The sequence below is a fragment of the Aquarana catesbeiana genome, linkage group LG03 (assembly GCF_042186555.1).
Source record: "Aquarana catesbeiana isolate 2022-GZ linkage group LG03, ASM4218655v1, whole genome shotgun sequence".
NCBI classification, from domain to species: domain Eukaryota; kingdom Metazoa; phylum Chordata; class Amphibia; order Anura; family Ranidae; genus Aquarana; species Aquarana catesbeiana.
In genome coordinates this window covers 156,267,613-156,287,658 of record NC_133326.1, presented here as the reverse complement: position 1 = coordinate 156,287,658, position 20,046 = coordinate 156,267,613, and the positions used below count along the sequence as shown (strand labels likewise).

General features: G+C 39.4%; 1 protein-coding gene across 4 annotated transcripts in view; it reads right to left on the bottom strand.

Moving 5' to 3' along the window:
- The window catches only part of GATA3 (GATA binding protein 3), a 45,983-nt gene extending 29,640 nt beyond the window's left edge, over positions 1-16,343 (bottom strand). The window contains exons 1-4 of one of the 4 annotated variants that reach the window (XM_073619446.1): positions 15,920-16,343; positions 14,222-14,288; positions 3,105-3,478; positions 799-1,284 (exon numbers count right to left, since the gene is read on the bottom strand). In XM_073619446.1, the coding sequence (XP_073475547.1) occupies positions 799-1,284; positions 3,105-3,351 (733 nt within the window). In that variant the 5' untranslated portion in view covers positions 3,352-3,478; positions 14,222-14,288; positions 15,920-16,343. Of the gene's footprint in view, positions 1-798; positions 1,285-3,104; positions 3,952-14,221; positions 14,289-15,919 lie in introns of those variants that run through there. The other 3 variants (XM_073619447.1, XM_073619449.1, XM_073619448.1) reach the window with 3 other exon arrangements.
- Between the last annotated feature and the right edge of the window lie 3,703 nt (positions 16,344-20,046).

Sequence of the window (20,046 nt, the reverse complement as noted above, 5' to 3'; positions counted from 1 at the left end):
TAGGACACACGTCTATGCAAGTCTATATTATATTTTATATATTATATTATAATAATTAGTACATCGATCCATGGGTTATATTAATTTTTGAGGCTGCCCCCAGCTTACACTCCTCAAATGGCATGTGTTCCTCTACTGGGACAAACCTCTGAGCAATATTATAGTGTGTATCTATATTAACTAGCACCCTTGTGAGATATTATTTTCTAGGGCTCCCCTTCCTTCTTACCCTTCTAATGACACCTATCCCTAAAGATCTGATGGGCTGAAGGTCTGAAGGTCTGTGCAATTATATATATATATATATATATATATATATATATATATATATATATATATATATATATATATATATATATATATATATATATATATATATATATATATATATATATATAAATTAGCACCTTGACCTAGGATATATTACCTAGTATTTATATAATTATTTATCACCTTGACCCATAGTATTTTTTCATCTGTATCCCTTTAACACGGGAGTACTGACTGATGTAGGGCCTGAAAGATCATTAATTAAAGATGGTCATTTATTTTATGAATCCCCAAATCCTGTGCTAGCTTCATCCATCTAATCATAAACTAATTTTTTAAAATAAATCTTTTTTTTTTCCCCTTTCTGATTTTGGAGGCACCAGAAATGATGCCACTGGATAAATGAGCATGCGGCAGAGGGTTTTACACAATCAGACTACATCTCAAGGCTTGGAGGAAACTTTGACTCAGAAGAATAATTTTGGAAAGCACACATAGATATGAATTGGCTTTGTAGGAGACTCCTACCTGTACTCGATCGTGTTTTGGGCCTTGACTTGCATTGAAAGCTGGTCGGAGATCCCCCCATGAGGTTTGGGGGGAAGAGGCCAGCGCCGTACTCATAGGACTGGTAGTTGGAGATGGTGTGGTGGGCTGAAGAGGCCCCTCCAAGGGATCTAGGGTGAGAGGACTCTAGTTTCATGGAGTCGGAGGACACATGGTACTTGATACACTCCTTGTCTTCCTGGCGGCTGGAGGCGCCCGAGCCAGTGGTGGATATGGAGGGGTCCGGAGAGACATCTTTAGGTGGAGTTGGAGGGAAGTTGAAGAGGGGGCTGGAGTGTCCAGGGACCAGGGATGAAGAAGACGCTGGGGGGTACACAGCCAGAGGTCCAGGGCTGTGGGTCTTTGAGAAGGAAGGCAGGTTCCATGGGGATGCTGCATGGGTTCCACCTATGCTCTTATTGCTATGATCCAACCAGGGGTGCAGGATAGGGGTGCGGCACACTTGACCTAAAAAAAGACAGTCATATAGTGAGACTTCAATCACTGAAAACTTTTTTTTACCGATCTATGTTTTAAAATGTATATGTGCTTTTGGATTAATAGGCGATCAACAATAAGCAAGGACAGGTGACGTTTTTATGTGGTTATATCTCCAGATCCTGATACAATAATGGACTGAATCAAAGAAATTTTATAAAGTACTGTAATAATGTCCTATTACTGTACTTTGACAATGAACCAAATTAATGTAGTGATGGCTAACGTTGGACACAATATTGACAATCCAACCACACGGATCCCCATATAAAGCAAACACTACAATACAACAAAATGATATTGTCACAGAGTAATGTTATTTATGTGAAATAATCCGGATCATCATACACTGAACAGGACTAAGCTGCAATCATTTAGTGGCTGGGGCTCTACATGGAACATTGCACACACTGGATCTATGGGAAGTGTATACGGGGGATCTAGTGGTGGAATCAGCCATTATTGGTTATTGTAGTGTCTAACATTCTACCTGGTATGAAAAGGCAGCAGAGGAAGAGGAGGTGGTTAGAGCTAGACACTCATACCAGGGCAGGAAACTGTTCAGAAATAGTGTGAAAATACTAGATACACTTTGTTTTCACAAAGCACTTCTAGACTCTACAATAGTCTCTGTACGGCTTAGCGATCCCCCTTGTGCTGAGATCAGGAGAGATCGATCAGCTTGGGGGCACATCGCACATCTTTCCAAATATCTTATACAGCAACCATGCTGCCAAGTGCCAGCATTGTGATTGTCATTTTTACTGTATTAAACTACATAGTATCCATAGCATGTATAAAGTAGTTTAAAGTATATATAAAGCAGTATAAAGTATATACTATACAGTATATAGTATGTATAATGTGGTATAAAGTATATACTATACAGTATATAGTATGTATAAAGTCGTATAAAGTATATACTATACAGTATATATTATGTATAAAGTACAGTGTACTGTATGTAAAAAGTAGTATATAGTATAAGGTATATAGTATGTATAACGTAGTATAAAGTATATACTATACTATACAGTTTATAGTATGTCAAAAGAAGTATATAGTATAAGGTACATAGTATGCATTAAGCAGCATATAGTATAGTATGCATAGTATAGTATGCATAAAGTAGTATATAGCATATATGGTTTGTATAAAGTAGTATATAGTATAAATTCACCATGCTCCTAAATGCATGCAGTAAACCACATACAAATTAGAATTTTGTCCACTGTTACTTTGTCATATATATATATATATATATATATATATATATATATATATATATATATATATATATATATATATATATACCAGAGGACACATTTTTTTATTTTTATAAAGTTTTAATGCTTGAATCCGGGATCAATGTAACCAAATAAATGAAAGGTATCAGTGCATGATATACAAAGGCAGGTTCAATCCGCATAGCTAATTATAGACCACAATAAAGCAAAAAAAGTGACAGTTATTTTTAGGTGTGTCCAATCGGATCTGAAAATTGCAGTCACTGTGCTTAAATATAGAACCTTAAAGCCGACCATACACTATCCAATCTGGATGTACAATGTCCTTTATATCTACCATCACTTATGTAATGTAGAGGCTTCTGGGACCGGATAGAAATGAACTGGGTTGTACAGGTTAGTCCTCATTTAACATAATTTTGATAAGTTTAAATGAGATTGTACAATCAGATTGCAATGTGTATGGCCACCCTTGAGCTTTGTGATTGAGCCTCCTATTAAAGAGTTGTCTAGCTGCTTAGGTGGTAGGTAGGTTACACTTACTGTGGTGGGTAGCCGTGTGGTACCTCTGGACTGGTCTCATGGAGTTGCCATAGAAGGCGGGGACATGGTTGCCTTGGCCATCGATGTTGAAGAGTACATCCACCTCCTCGGACAGGGGGTACTGGGAGTGCTCCACATAGGAGTGGCTGAGTGCCGGGTGATGGGTGTCATGGTGCTGTCCATTGAGTACTGCAGGGTGAAGGTGATTCCCGACCCAGCGAGGCTGATCTGCTGCTGGGACATCCATTGCCGACAATCGCACTCTAATCGCTTCTCACTTGTCCACACAGCCAGGAGAAAGTCCAATGCAAAATAGGAATAATAGAGCAATCAAAAAAATAAAAAACAAAACCAGATCCACAGAAGTCTGCTACCTGCGATGGAAAGAAAACAGCAACTTTAGAATGACTCTAAGAAAAGTTGCAACAACAACAATTTTTTTTTTTTTTTTCAAAAAAGTGGTGCTTGGAATGAATGGCAGATCAGGTGTGCCGGAGAGCGATCAGGTGTGCTGGAGAGCGATCAGGTGTGCCGGAGAGCCGGGCTCCCTCCTTGTGATAAAAGAACAAGGTGAGGGTCCCAGGAAAAGTTGTGTACCTCCACCCTGGAGGACCTCCTAGAGTCCCACACTACAAAGCAGCAGGGAAGGGCTATGTGATCCAAGGAAACGACTTCAAACTGCTTGATCGGATCTCCTGTTTTTTCTCCCTCTCTCTCTCTCTCTTTTTTTTTTTTTTTTTTTTACAGTGAAGGCATTCTTTCTGAAAGGAGCAGGATGGCGCCAGGCGGCTCAATGATCGCAGACAGCTGTGGCGAGACGCAACTTAAGGAGGTTCCACTGTCATCAGTGTGGGGGGCGGGGCCTGTCACTGAGGAGGAAGGGAATAGGACACTACGCAGCACCCCGCCCCGCCCACTCAACCCGTCCGCCACGCCCCTCTAATGTGTCTGATAGCTCAGGGATTGCGGTGTGGCCCTTTAACTTCTCCTATAGGAGACCAGTGTACGATCGCACATAGACAGGCCGATACCGACACTGTGCATGGCAGGGACCAGCCAATGGAAAGTTACTGATACTCCCAATACACGATCACAGCCCGTCCTTTACTAACACCATGGTTGGGGAACTAGAGCTGTGTGTAGATGTTTATAGAACTGAGCCAGGTGACAGAAAGATCATTATGTGTCCCCTGGGTGTCACCGACACCGAATAGCCGGGACTACAACGCTACTACAAGTAGAGGAGAGGGCCGGGGACAGGGAGCTGACCTCTGATTGGCTGCACAGCATGATCCCTCTGGTCCCCTGAGTCACTGCATCCTCTAGCGGTACACAGAGGAATAACACTGACATCGAGCAACTACGGCTACTGGGTGTCCCCTCTACTACCTGCACTGTCCCGTGTCACCATCACACGCACCGATCAATCACAGATACATTGGTAGATAGATCGATTATAGATACATGAATAGCAGATATATATAATAGATATATTGATAGAAATAGATAGATAGATAGATAGACAGACAGACAGATAGATAGATAGATAGATAGATAGATAGATAGATAGATAGATAGATAGATAGATAGATAGATAGATAGAAAACAATATATGCTCATAAAAATATAGATTGATAGATAGACAGACAGCATCTACAGATAGATACATATAGATACATTGGTGGGTAGGTAAGTAGATACATAAACAGGCAAATAAATAATAAATATATTGATAGAAAGATAGATCATTACATTTATAAAAATATAGATAAATAGAGAGGGATTGATAAATAGATAAATATAGATACATTGGTAGATAGATATAGATAGATAGATAGATAGATAGATAGATAGATAGATAGATTTTATATATATATATATATATATATATATATATATATATATATACATATATATATATATATATATATATATATATATATATATATATACATATATACACTAATACTAATACTAATACAGATAAATAGATAAATTATAGATATGTTGATTAGAGATACAGAAACAAGCAAGTAAATAAAAGATATACTGAAAGATAGATATACACACTTATAAAAAGATAGATAAATACCTAGATAGATAGAAATAGAGAGATAGAATATAGATACATAAATAGACAGATAAATAATAGATAGATAGACGATAAGTAGAGAGAATAGAATGGGTAGACAGAGGTGATTGATCCATAGATGATTTATTATAGATATATATGTAGAATAATACAGAACTGGGCGAGGTTGCTGAACATTTAGTATATTGTCCGATCCGTGGTGCCGGTACACCCATCTATAGTAATCACCCCGCTTATTCTTATTTGGAGATTTTTGCCGCGTAATCTACCTGCCATTGGACCCTGGGGGGGGGGGGGATTTCAGATCGGTATTGTATTGATCGTCATTCATATACCGGCAGGGACAGTTAATGAAAGGATTTTAGAAGCTGTGATCTGTACATCATTCAATTATCTTCATCCAATCAACTACGGGAGAATTACAACAAAGACCCCCCCCCCAACCCTACTGGGTAGAAAAGGGACATGGCAATTATAAATGTATCTGATGATTGATTTTTTTTGGACTTTTCATGTTTAATTCTATCTACAAAATATTGTATATATATATATGTATATATATATATATATATATATATATATATATATATATATATATATATATATATATATGTATATATATATATATATATATATATATATATATATATATATATATATATATATATATATATGTATATATATATATATATATATATATTATCTGTAGCACCCAGACAGTGATTGTATGACATTGCAATGCACATTAATAGGTGTATAATTCAGAGATGCAGATTGCTATTGCTGTGTCCCTACAGTACATCAGGCCGTGTCGGCCCCGTCAGGTACACTGACATTATGCGATGCTGCAAACACAACACATCGCTTCAGGGATTTAAACACAGCAGTGATGAAGAGCTCACACTCTATTATATTCTAAAACAATATCTTCATATACATAATGAATCTTCCGACCCCATCCATGTATGATAGGCTCCCACCAATAACGAAGTGAGCCCCAGAGAGTACCATAGATGAAGCAGATCGGAGTGATCCCAGTGTGATCCGCCTGCATTGTCCTGGGAAGTTGCTCTTTTGATGCTCAGCATTGCCCGGCATTGGCCAGTCTGACCGACGCCAGGAACAGTGACGTCACAGTCTGAATAAACAGCCAGCAAATGGAGCATTACAGGAGCACGGGCCAGAGGATTGCCAGGACTGACACCGATCCAGGACAGGGCGTAGAGCACCACATGTCCCAGCATGACGTGTCACAAAGATTTGCATCAATCACTGAAAGTTATACTCAATTAATGTATTCTCCTGCCCAATTAAGGGTACTAAGGCGGCTGTAGATCATTCATTGTCTTCCTGACATATCAGTGATCTGCAGATACCATCAGGTGTGAGGTGCGTGTGTGGTGGCAATCATCTGCAGATCAGTGACTATATATCATTTATAGTAGATGTCCTGTGTCACAATGCTGTATGTATTTGTGACAGTACTAATTGACCTGTGAGTCACAGGAGCTTTGTGATTCACTAATAACTTCTGTCGCACAGATCCCTTTAAAATCCCAAACAGTTTTCAGCCTGTCAGTCTTTAGTGTGCCTCCAGGCCATCTATCTGATTGTTTACCTAAGAATTCCTGATGACAGCGCTAATATTTCACTGTAGACCTATACAATTATAAGACATTCATTACAAAATAAAAACAATACAATTCTGTTACAACAAATTGCCTTATTATTCTTACTGATAACAATGTGTCCTCTGATCCAAGGATGCTCCTGATCGTTATAGAGCAGTTATGTATCTTCTGATCTGCCTAGAAGAGAGCCAAGAAAACAATGGCCGACTACAGCGTGTCTTTCTTAAAATGGAGTGAATGTATGGGTTAGTTAGAGGTTATCCCTCTAGAGACTATGCTGAATGCTGGTCAGTAAAGTGGATTTAATATACATGAGTCTATAATCAAGAGATCACGATGAATAGGAAGGGCGACTGAGATGAGCCTGTGACAGCAGCCCAGATCTCAGATAAGATAGGAGAAGACACAACACTGCCCTGTACTTGTATGGGGAGATCCATTTATCTGATGGGCACATTGATCACTGAAAAGCCCCAGAAGCTCCCAATTGACAGGACTGTGACCACTGAAAACACTCCAGAAGCTCCCAAATGACAGCACATTGACTAATGAACCCACTTCAGCAGTTCCCAGTTGGCAGCACAGTGACCACCGAACCCACTCCAGAAACTTCCAGTTGACGGCACACTATACTCACCCAGAAGCTTCCAGTTGACAGCACAGTGACCACTAAACCCACTCCAGACATTCCCAGTTGACCACTAAACCCACTCCAGAAGTTCCCAGTTGACCACTAAACCCATTCCAGAAGTTCCCAGTTGACAGCACAGTGACCATTAAACCCACTCCAGATGCTCAAAGTTGACAGCGCAGTGACCACTAAACCCACTCCAGAAGTTCCCAGTTGACAGCACAGTGACCACTAAACCCACTCCAGATGTTCCCAGTTGACAGCGCAGTGACCACTAAACCCACTCCAGAGGTTCCCAGTTGACAGCACAGTGACCACTAAACCCACTCCAGAAGTTCCCAGTTGACAGCACAGTGACCACTAAACCCTCTCCAGAAGTTCCCAGTTGACAGCACAGTGACCACTAAACCCACTCCAGAAGCTTCCAGTTGACAGCACAGTGACCGCTAAACCCACTCCAGACTTTCCCAGTTGACCACTAAACCCACTCCAGAAGGTCCCAGTTGACAGCACAGTGACCACTAAACCCACTCCAGATGCTCCAAGTTGAAAGCGCAGTGACCACTAAACCCACTCCAGAAGTTCCCAGTTGACAGCACAGTGACCACTAAACCCATTCCTGATGTTCCCAGTTGACAGCGCAGTGACCACTAAACCCACTCCAGAGGTTCCCAGTTGACAACACAGTGACCACTAAACCCACTCCAGAAGTTCCCAGTTGACAGCACAGTGACCACTAAACCCTCTCCAGAAGTTCCCAGTTGACAGCACAGTGACCACTAAACCCACTCCAGAAGGTCCCAGTTGACAGCACAGTGACCACTAAATCCACTCCAGAAGTTCCCAGTTGACAGCACAGTGACCACTAAATCCACTCCAGAAGTTCCCAGTTGACAGCACAGTGACCACTAAATCCACTCAAGAAGCTCCCAGTTGACAGCACAGTGACCACTAAACCTACTCCAGAAGTTCCCAGTTGACAGCACAGTGACCACTCAACTCACCCCCCAGCAGCTCCCTAATTGACAGCTCATCACTAATAGCCCTCTTTGTTTGCCCAATTAACTAAAACAATGGTGGAGATAAAGGGCGTCTAATTTGGGTTTGAAATGAAGGAACCTGCCACTGAGATCCCAACTGATTGTGTTCTTTTTCAAGCTGAGACCTTCAGGAAAATAAAAGAAGTGCAGAAATCGCCTACAGAGGCCTTTGGGATAACATGGCAGGACAGAGACATGGGTGAAGCAGAGCTGGAGGGGGTTATGTCTTACAGATCGTTCTGATATACCACCCAAGGAGCCAGCTCTGCCTCCAGCTCTGAATACTTTACTCACACGTCGCTTTGAATCAAAGGGACACAGTCCAAGGCTCATTCCAGAGCTCAGGTACAAATCTGACAATGAGAATATGGGACCGGCAGAGCATGGAGTGACCTCTGCTAGGTAAAGGTCACCTAGGACTGCTGGCCAGTGGCCAGTTGTGTGTGGAGGGTTTACAATGCAGGCAATAAAAAGTTTGCAGTTACTGCAGAATGGAATATATATATATATAAATATATATATATAAAACGAATTTACTAAAGTACTTCATAATCTTAGCACACTGGGCTTTATTTACTAAACTGCCCACTTTGCAAGGGGTTGCACTTTGCTTTGCAAGGGAACTTTCGCCAGAGTTTAGTGAATGTGGTGACTCCTGCTGAATTCCATCACTCAAACACAAGCAAGCCCCCCCCCATGTAATTGGGTATTATTTGCATAGTGAAATGTCACCACAGTCACTAAGCACTTTGCAAGGAAATTTGCACTTTGTAAGGGAAATTTCTCCTAGCTTAGTAAATTTAATTTTTTAAGTCAAAGCACCTAATCATGTACAAGAAAGATATATTTTAGCTTGCATATAGTTGGATAATGGAAGTAAGCACAGCTTCTCTATCTTTTCTAAATTAAAGCAAAATTCCCTTGCAAAGTGAACAGCTTTTTTGCCTTTAACAAATGAACCCCAATAAATTGTCCAAATGTTGACATTCATATTTATTTTCCAACCCATTTGAAAAGTAAATCCCTGTTTACTTATGTAATCTGCACATGATCAGATTGGTGAAAGGAATATTGACTCCATTTATTGTGTGAGCATTCTAAACCTCTTTAGTAAATCAGCCCAATGAGCGCTTGACATAGAAAAAAGAAGGCATTTATGCTTATAATATACTTTCATCAAACATTGATGAAGCCCACACGGTTATCTTGCTCTAGCCAGGAAATGAAAATGACATCACACTCACGTCATGTATTCTTAAGGAACGGTAACCTGATTGTCGCTGATAGCTCCCAAGCTCTTTAATATGGGAATAATGAAGAGCAGTAGTTGGATTCCATATCAGGGGTCAGCAACGTCCAGGAAATGGGCAGAAAATGTTAATGGAAACAATGGAACCCCCCAAATCTGGAGAGAACTGTTTGACTTCCATTCTCTTTTGAAGTGGGTGAAGTGAGGCCACACCTGGTCCGAATTTCTGTGTGTCCTCTGCTTGGGGGCTGGAGAAGAAGCCTCTTCAATAGCGATCATGCCTGGATTAGGTTACATTAGGTTGGGGTTTGATTGAACAGGGCCCTATGGTAGTACAGGTAAAGCTGTATAAACAGCCCAGGGCTGAATCTCCCAGGGTTAGACAGAGGACACGGCCCAGGGCACAGCTCACAATACTTTCCTATGTAAAACAACTTCTGTTCAGCCTACATGGGAGAAGAGAGGAGGATTGTGGATGGGGCTGGCTGGCCAGAAGTGGGGAAAATGCTGATCTGATTTCAGGGCTCCAGCAAAGTCTGCTTCCCTTCAGTACTGCATGCCTAGCCCTAAATGGCTTACTGAGCTGGAGTACTGTAAAATAAGGCAGATGATCAAGGCAGCTAATCAGATTGCAGCTTTCATTCTCTACACTGCCTCCAGTTTATCACACACACCCTACAATCTGATTGTACAATCTGCTTTGGATCTGACAACAATGATGTAGTGCAAGTGCCTGTCTGATTGGATACAAAGAGAGATTGAGCAGATCTCCATATTGCATAGCTTTAGCAAATCAACTGGCCATACACTGGGGGTGTCAAACTGGCGGCCCTCCAGCTGTTTTGGAACCACAAGTCCCATCATGCCTGTGGAAGTCATGGACTAGACAATGCGATTGAAACATTTCCTTTTCCTTAACAACAACTAATGTAAAGACCCATGGAACTGGATAGAATTCCATTGGCGTGTATAGGTTTGCCCCATATTACATCGTTTTAGTACATTTAAATGAGATTGTACAGTCACTCCAAAGTAGAAAGAATATATGGTGAGACTTTAACGTGTATGTGGAAAATGAAACAAAGCATCGGAGTGGTCCCCACCAGCTTATTTAATCTCGCATTAATAAATCAGGACAATTAGGAAACGATTAAATTCAGGTCCTAAATATTTCATTTTAGGTGTAAATAGTCTAATTGTATAAGTGCTACCACTACAAATGATGATCATACTTAACATAATAGCGACAGCAGCAATAATAATAATAATAATATTAATAATAATAACACCAACAATAATAACAATACCACGACCACTATTCTTATTCTTTAGGACTAGTAGTAATAATAGGAGCGTCTCTCTAGCAGCCTCCCAGTGGCTCCTCCAGCTCAGTTAACTGGTTATTTATGGCAGGAATGGAAAATGGATTACAGGTATTTTGTCTGCCTCTAGCTCAGACTAGATGTGTTTTAGTTAAATGTCTCCAGAGGCCATTGAGAACAGTTCAACTGACACATTTCCCCACTTGAGTGTAAACATTTAACATCCAAAGCCCTTAACTATCACATGGCTGCATCTAGAGCCGGACAGACGGAGTGCAGCCCCGCACTAATACAGGTGACAGGAGCCAGCATGGGGCTCATCACTCTCCCTGCCGGATCACTGACTGCACCACCACAGCCCCCGATCCTGTGTACAGTGCCCTCTGCTCACACTCCATACACCCCCAATCCATGCAGACATACAGCTACGGGCTGATCACGGAGGCACAAAGCACTGGCTGAATAATAAGCTCCTATGTAATAAGCGGGGATGGAAAAATACAAAGCAGATGACGTACAGGACAATGACAATTCCTGTCTACTGCCTCCAGTTGTAACCATCACAGTATGATTACACTTGTCCATAATAATGGTTTTTAATGTGACATTAATATTTATAACTATATCTATTAATATATCTATTAAAAGACACACACACACATACACAAACATATATATATATATATATATATATATGACAGAGCGATAGATACACACGTATTAATTAATATACATAATATGTAATTGTGTGTGATATGTACTTTTGTATTTATACACACATACATATATTTTTATTATTCGTTTTACTACTACTACCAGTATGGGTTCACATTATACACACGCGCACATACACACATACTGTATTCGTATTATTACTTTTACTACTACTACTTTAACCTCGGGTTCACATTATACTACTACTACTACCGTTACTATTATTATTAGTATTATTGTCATTATATTTTCTATGTATGCACATGTTTATATAACATGAATATGTAATTATAATTGTAATACAATTGATGTGTGTATGCGTGTGTATAATATATGGATATATCTATACATATCTACATATATATAAGATAGATAGATAGATAGATAAATAGATAGATAGATAGATAGATATGGTGTTTTAGAAATAAATAAATAATTATGAATAGATAGATAGATAATTCAAATTATAGCAAAGGTGAGCACCCATTCTGTGAAATCAGGTTTTACATCCAGGATTAATTACAGAGACAGGATTCATGCCCATCCAGCTCCAGCTTCTATGAGAAAGAACAGTGACAGCAGCAACACACAGCAATCCCTATGTAATGTGCACACTGTATAAAATGTGTAAAATCAGAACAGAAAATAATAACATATGTGTCTGGCTAGTCAAGTCGTTATTAGAATCTATGGATGTTACTGGATGCTTTTGGATGCATGTGGCACTAATGTCATTCGATACAGGGGTGATCATAAAGATATATATTGAGGTCGCAGGCATTCCTCTGACTAATCTATATGAATAGCCTTTGGCAGGAAAGGCGTAAGGACCTCATTGCAGCGGTTCTCATAATGAGCAACACGATCATTCTTAGAATCTCAGATCACTGCTTGCTGATATGTTTGCAGATTAAAAACCAGAAAGATAAAATAATCTTTTATCAGCAAAAGAACTCAGCACGGAAGGGGCTTTATTACTGTAGAGATGTGGTTCACACTACAGATCTCTGATCGCGATATGTCCCAGCAGACAGTGGAAAATAATTACAACCCCAGCAAATGACATCAAAGACCAACATCTGCTGGGGTTTCTATGTACTCTCTGTACACCACCGTCATAAGAAATGATATCAACGGGAAATATACGATTTCTACAGAAATATGATCATAGATAGATAGTTAGATACATTCATCTGCGAGCCTAACAAAGGTTAATGACAGTGGACACACTAGTGACATTTGCTCTAATTGATAGTAATAATAATAGTATAATAGTATAAGCTGATGTTATCTATCATAAACTGACTTGTCAATATCTATTTATCTGTCCAGACCATTTTCACTTTTTCTGTTAATTAATATTTTTCTTCTTCTTCTCCTTTCCTTTCTTCTCATTCGTCTTCTTCTTCTTCTTCTCATTCTTCCCTTTCTTCTTCTTCCTCTTCTTCTTCTTCTTCTTCTTCTTCTTCTTCTTCTTCTTCTTCTTCTTCTTCTTCTTCTTCTTCTTCTTCTTCTTCTTCTTCTTCTTCTTCTTCTTATCATTATTATTATTATTATTACGCATAAACAGCAACAACTACTATTTTGCTATTATTACCACTATTACTAACTACTATTATTATTACTGCTACTACTACTAGTATCATTATTATTATTTATTTTTATATATGTATATATATACTTTTGTATCTATATTTATATGTACGTTGTATAGGAAATAACATACATAAATCCCCCATAAATAGCTTACAAAGGACAATCCCCACACTACTTTTGTATGTACAGTCTAAACATACTGGCAGACATTTTTTATGAAGATATAGAATAGCAGTCATACACAGCATGGCCTAAATCTATGGATGATCCTGGAAGGACTTCTCTCTTCCTTACACCTGGGTTGGTCATGTCCCAGTCCATCTGACAAGGCTGTTAGGGACTGAGCAATACGAAACATTTTCCACTTAACCCATATCCATGGGTGTACATGGAAGCGAACCCCCCAGCACAGGCTAATCTCTTACCATTTCATTTGGCTCCCTTACAGGACAAGCAGTGCCCCGAGCTTGGACCACACAGGAGCCGTACCTTGTACGTCTGATGGAAGGAAATATTACAGTTGTCGTAATCCAAAGGCTGATGAGTGTGCCTTTAGGAGAATAGAGGAAAAGGTGAGCTCCACTACAGAGCAATGGGAGCCTGTCCCTAGAGCTGAGGAAATCAGAGCTCAGTGCAAAGCCATTGCCAGGTCATTTGCAAAGGGGGGAAAAAATCCTTAAAATGACTAAACTGACTGGAGAACAATAACAGAGGAGGGTTAGGTTACAACAGACACATGCTATCCCTTTAAGGCAAAGATCCCATTCTAATTCTCTCCACGTGGAAGGAAAGGCAGCAAAAAATGTAAAAGGAAAGAGGAAAAAAATGCTATATTCACTGACCTGCACAGCTCGGCCTTGGCAGCTGCTTCGTATTTTTTTCCTCTTCCTTCTCTGATCTCATGAAGATCTGAGGCACAAATGACATACAGATTGCACTGGTTATGGCATTTAAAGCTGAAGTGAGAAATACAAAGCTGGGGGATCTACCTCCTCCTACCCACCCAGAGATGTGACCTTCTCACTGGAGGAGAGCAGCTCCACTCTTCCTCCTTGGAGAAAGGGCAAAGCCACAAATATAATGGCCATATAAACGGGGGAAATTACACCAAAATCGCCTCCTATAAACAGATTGATGCTGCTCTGTTAAACCATTAGAATGCCATTTGACCGCCTTAATAAGAGCTGTCAGTGAGGCAGAAGGAGAAGCATCCATGCTGGCACACATTCCATTCTACCCAATGACAAAGGACAAGGTGGGGGGGGCACATAAATATGACATCCTCTATTACTTCAGATGACCACAGGCAACAAAAAATGGGCAAACATACAATGTGATCCCTGGATGGAACAGTATTCCTAGAAATAGGCAAATGTCGGTGCAATTGTGTAGAAATGGACATATACAATAATTAATACACTTTAAAAACCTGATCCAAAATATAGTATTTTAATTAAGGTTAAATAGAGATCCGATAAATATGTGATAGATGGATAGATAAAAAGATAGATTACTAAATAGATAGAAAAATAACAAATGTCAGTACTAATTCCATGAAGGAGGCTTTTAGATCCCAGATTAATTGATGCAGGTAGCAGGATAGATAGACAGATATATAGATAGATAGATAGATAGATAGATAGATAGATAGATAGATAGATAGATAGATAGATAGATAGATAGATAGATATTAACAACAGGTGACAGGTATTTCTTATAAACCTCCATGCACATTGGCATAAAAAACGATGCTTCTATAGGAGTTTTGTGTTCTGCCCGTAGAAGCAACTCAATGTTATCCTATGTGTTCATGCACATTAGGACGTTTAGAGGCATATTTTAAGAACAACGTTTAGGGGCAGGAAAAAAACCCTTTCAATTAGTGCTTCTGATTGGAGCTTACTGGCAGAAAAAACGTAAAAAAACTCTCCTAAACTCGTCTAAACTTTGTAGAAAAAATGCTCTATATGAGCGTTTTTTACTCCAAAGAGAACATACTTTTTTTTAAGCCCAGTGTGCATGGAGCCTTGTTATTATTTTTATCATTATTATTAATTATTATTATCATTATTATAGCACTTAATGACAGGTTTCACAATTCTGTGCCTTGTTAGTAAGGTACAGAATTTAAATTTAAGCTTGAATATAGATTACACAATCGTTTATGGAGAAAAGCAATGATTTTAGAATGATTGACAAGCAGATAATTAGACAAATATATATTACATATATAAATAGATAGATAGATAGATAGATAGATAGATAGATAGATAGATAGATAGATAGATGTGTTCCATTTTAAAAATGATTGATTGTAAAATAAAATGATAAAGGTTTTAGAATTACGGCTAACCGAATTGTGCAGTTATTGAATTAATGTAATAGTCGGGTATGTGAACAGTTTAGTGCCACTATAGCTTATGATGGGTGTAGGATCCACATTGCAATCTAATGGGGTAAATGGCATTAGGCATAGGCATGGTGAGGTGGACCTGGAATGGTATGAAATGTACAATGTAAAGAAGAGATGACAGTGGTACCTTCAGCTCCTGTTTGTCCCCGGTTCTGTCTATATCCTAAAGAGACTCCACATAGAGTAACATAGAGTTCTGCCCAGCAGGAGAGGTGATTTATTGCTCCGAAGCAAAGGTACAGCAGATCAAGCCCAGAGGACAGTGGAGGTTATGAGCTAGTTAGTGCTTTCCCATTTAGCTTGCTGAATTACAACACATATAACAACATCCCCACCTTCAGGAGATAGCGACAATTTTCTCAAATCTCTAGAAAATGGCAAAGTACGCCTGACAGGCTCAGGATCAACGTACAAATATGCATGGTTTCATCCAGAGGTCTGGCTAAGCCTCACGTGGGATCCCGAGCACTTATTATTGAGTTTTGGGGTCTATTTGTTATTGGTCCAACCCACAGCAATGACAATTCACCAAACACATGTATGATCAGCCTGATAGCTAGAGAAATAAAAGTGGGATGGGGAGATTCGAGGACTTGGCGAGGACTGATGGACTCCTGAGAAGCTCACAACAACCTTTTCATCGAAGGAGGCTCAAAATTAGGACACATCAGGAAGCCAAAATATTCCCCACCAGTCACATCCTACTGGAGCCTCCTATCACATCACCTGCCCAGCATCCAGCAGGACTACACTGTCACTCTTCATATGACTGGAACATTTAACACAACACACTGTAGTCACTATTCATGCCTCACAGAAAATATAAATACTAAAAAATCAATCAGGTTTATTGTGTGTGTTATATTTAGAGAGAGAGAGAGAGAGAGAGAGAGAGAGAGAGAGAGAGAGAGAAAGAGAGATTGATTGATTGATTTAAATAAGTATATATACATACATACATACATAAAATACATACATACAGTAACAGTCTTTTTTCCATTTTAATTATATACAATACCCTATGCATATAAGCATAAGGTAAACATTGGGTGTTGAAAACTAATATAGAACTTGCAGAAATTGCCTTTACATTCTAAATTCCTGCTAACATTACCCAGTAATCAGGCTAAAAATCTGTGGTTTTGGCACCTTTTAGACTTTTACAGAGAAGAACATGTTCACTGCCTAGAGGATGCATGAACCTGGACCTCTGTATGGTCGCACACATAGCAACAGTATTATTATTATTTTTTTTTTTTTTGTTATTAGTATCATTATTGTTACTAATATTACTAGTGTAACTGCACAATACAATTAACGTACAAACTGACAAAAATAAAATAAGCTGTCATTGTCTATATAGGTAACTGCTGTCAATTCAACCGCTGTCCTTTGAGTGGCAGATTCTCTGTCATCATTGTACGTGTTACTGTGCATATGTGGATAAATAGAGATAGATATTACAGAGAAATATAGAAAGATGACATATCGATAGAAAGATTACGACTAGATAAATAGATAGATAGATAGATAGATAGATAGATAATACAGAGTGGGGTTTTTAGACTGAAGAATGATACTTGGATAAATCTATTACAATAAAGATATGTAGATAGATCGATAGATAAATAGATAGATAGATAGATAGATAGATAGATAGATAGATAGATAGATAGATAGATAGATAGATAGAAATAAAGATAAATAGATAATGGACTGATACATACATTAGGTATATAAAAATATATAGACAAATAGGTGACAGATATAGATGGATAAAGATAGATAGATAGATAGATAGATAGATAGATAGATAGATAGATAGATAGATAGATAGATAGAGAGTCGTAGCTTTAAAGATCTAAGATAAAGATAAATAGACAGACAAATAGATAATGGGCTGATACATAGAATATGTATAGAAAAATCTATAGATAGATAGGTAACAGATATAAATGGATAAGGATAGAAAGAAAGAAAGATAGATAGATAGATAGATAGATAGATAGATAGATAGATAGATAGATAGATAGATAGATAGATATAGCTTTAGAGATCTCAGATAAAGATACATACAAATAGATAATAGGCTGATAAATGAAGAGGTATAAAAAATCTATAAATAGATAGGTGACAGATTTAGATAAAGATAGAAAGATAGATAGATAGATAGATAGATAGATAGATAGATAGATAGATAGATAGATAGATAGGGCATTCCACTAGGTACTAGTTCTAGCATAGATATCAGTGTTGATTGCTGTGAAATGGGTCACAGTAGGTTGTGTCCATTATCTGTCATTGTGGTCAGTGTAGAGGAGAAGACAGGCAGGCTTCCATTGGTCCCGATGTTTAATAAATCAGTGTAATGGATCAGTATGGAGCTGGGTAAGCGCCTGCCTTCTGCTGACGTTGGGGGCACATCTCTCACTTTCTAATGTGACTCTGAGTGTAACGAAACGTAATGTGATCCCATCACTTCTATCTTTAGAAAACAAACTCACTTAAGGTAATAAATTAAAGATAATTAGCCTGCAAACGAGTCTATGTAGTAAAAAGGTAGCCCAGACACAGAGCTCCTTCCCTGATGCCAAGATAGTAATGGCATGGTGATTGAACTCCTGTCTATAATGCAGGCTGGGATGGGTGAGGAGTTTACCATGTATTGCCTGGATTCAGTGTTGTAGAAGTCAGACCAGTTGTATATAACAATAAAATAGCCGCCTATTGTGCCGGTCACAGAACAATGTCCATAGGAAATACACATCCATGTGTATAAACTGCTATGTGCAGAACGCCTCCAAGCAACGTTTAGAAAGCAGCAGAGCACTATTATCCAATAAGAAATGTCAGCCATGATTAAAGCCAAATAAAACTGTTGTTGCCATTGGACTATAAGCCAATTTTCACTTGTATTATTTTACTTCTTTAGCGCCTTATCTATACGAAGCTCCTAAATCCCATTCACTCCCGTGCTCTGAACACGATGATTTCTATATACAAAAAGCATTTTTATCACTAAACAATTTGCCAGTATAGTAATATCTGCATAGGGCGGAGCCTGGCACTAATACACGGAGAAAGGTATTAGGCAGAAGAAAGGAAACGCTTATTGCAGTAACTGCACCTTATCAGTCACAGCTTTGTGTCACAAACACACAGATATTTAGCTCCAGTCGTCATGGAATTTCCCTCTATGTACAGAGACACTCGCTTTTCCTGCACCAAATGGGGATGCTTAAATCCTATTTCTTCTCAATGGAGGAATGTACTGAATGATCTCAAGTGTGTGTGTTTGTGTGTAAAGAGAGAGAGAGAGAGAGAGAGAGAGAGAGAGAGAGAGAGAGAGAGAGAGAAGGGTGACAAAGAATAGGAGACAGAGAGAGAGAGAAAAGATGGAAAGGGAGACAAAGAATTAAGGAGAGAGTCAAAGGAGGAGTGGGGGAAGAGAGAAGAAGGAGGCAGAAAATGAGGGAGAGAGAGGAAGAGGAGAGGGAGGCAAAAAATGAGGGAGAGGAAGGGAGGGAGAGAGAGCAAACAAGTGAGAGTTAAGGGGGGGGGGGGGGGGGGCATTGAGAAAAGAGGGAGAAGGGGACAGAGAGGAAGAGAGATGGAGGAGGGAGAGAGAGAATGATGGAGAGAGAGAGGATGGAGAATGAGACAGAGAGGAAGGGAGAGAGAGAGAGAGAAAGAGAGAGAGAGAAAGAGAGAAAGAAAGAAAGAAAGAAAGAAAGAAAGAAAGAAAGAAAGAAAGAAAGAAAGAAAGAAAGAAAGAAAGAAAGAAAGAAAGAAAGAAAGAAGAAGGGAGGAAGGGAAAGAATGATAGGGAGAGAGAGAGGATGGGGAATGAGACAGAGAGGGGGTGATAAAGAGAAGAGGGAGAGGGAGACAGAGAGGGAGAGAATGGAGGAGGGGGATAGAGAATGATGGAGCGAGAGAGAAGGGAGAATGAGACAGAGAGGGAGGGAGAGAAAGAGAAGAGGAAGAGGGAAACAAAGAGGGAGAGAGCTGGATGAGGGAGAGAGAATGATGGAGAGAGAGAGAGAGGAGGGAGAGAAAGAGAAGAGGGAGATAAAAATGAGGGAGAGGAAGATAAAGGAGAGAGAGAAAAGAAGGGAGGGGGGGGGCATTGAGAAAAGAGGGAGAAGGCGACAGGAAGAGAGATGGAGGAGGGAGAGAGAATGATGGAGGGAGAGGAGAGAGAATGAGAGAGGGAGGGAGGGAGAGAAAGAAAGAGACGGGGAAGAGGGAGGG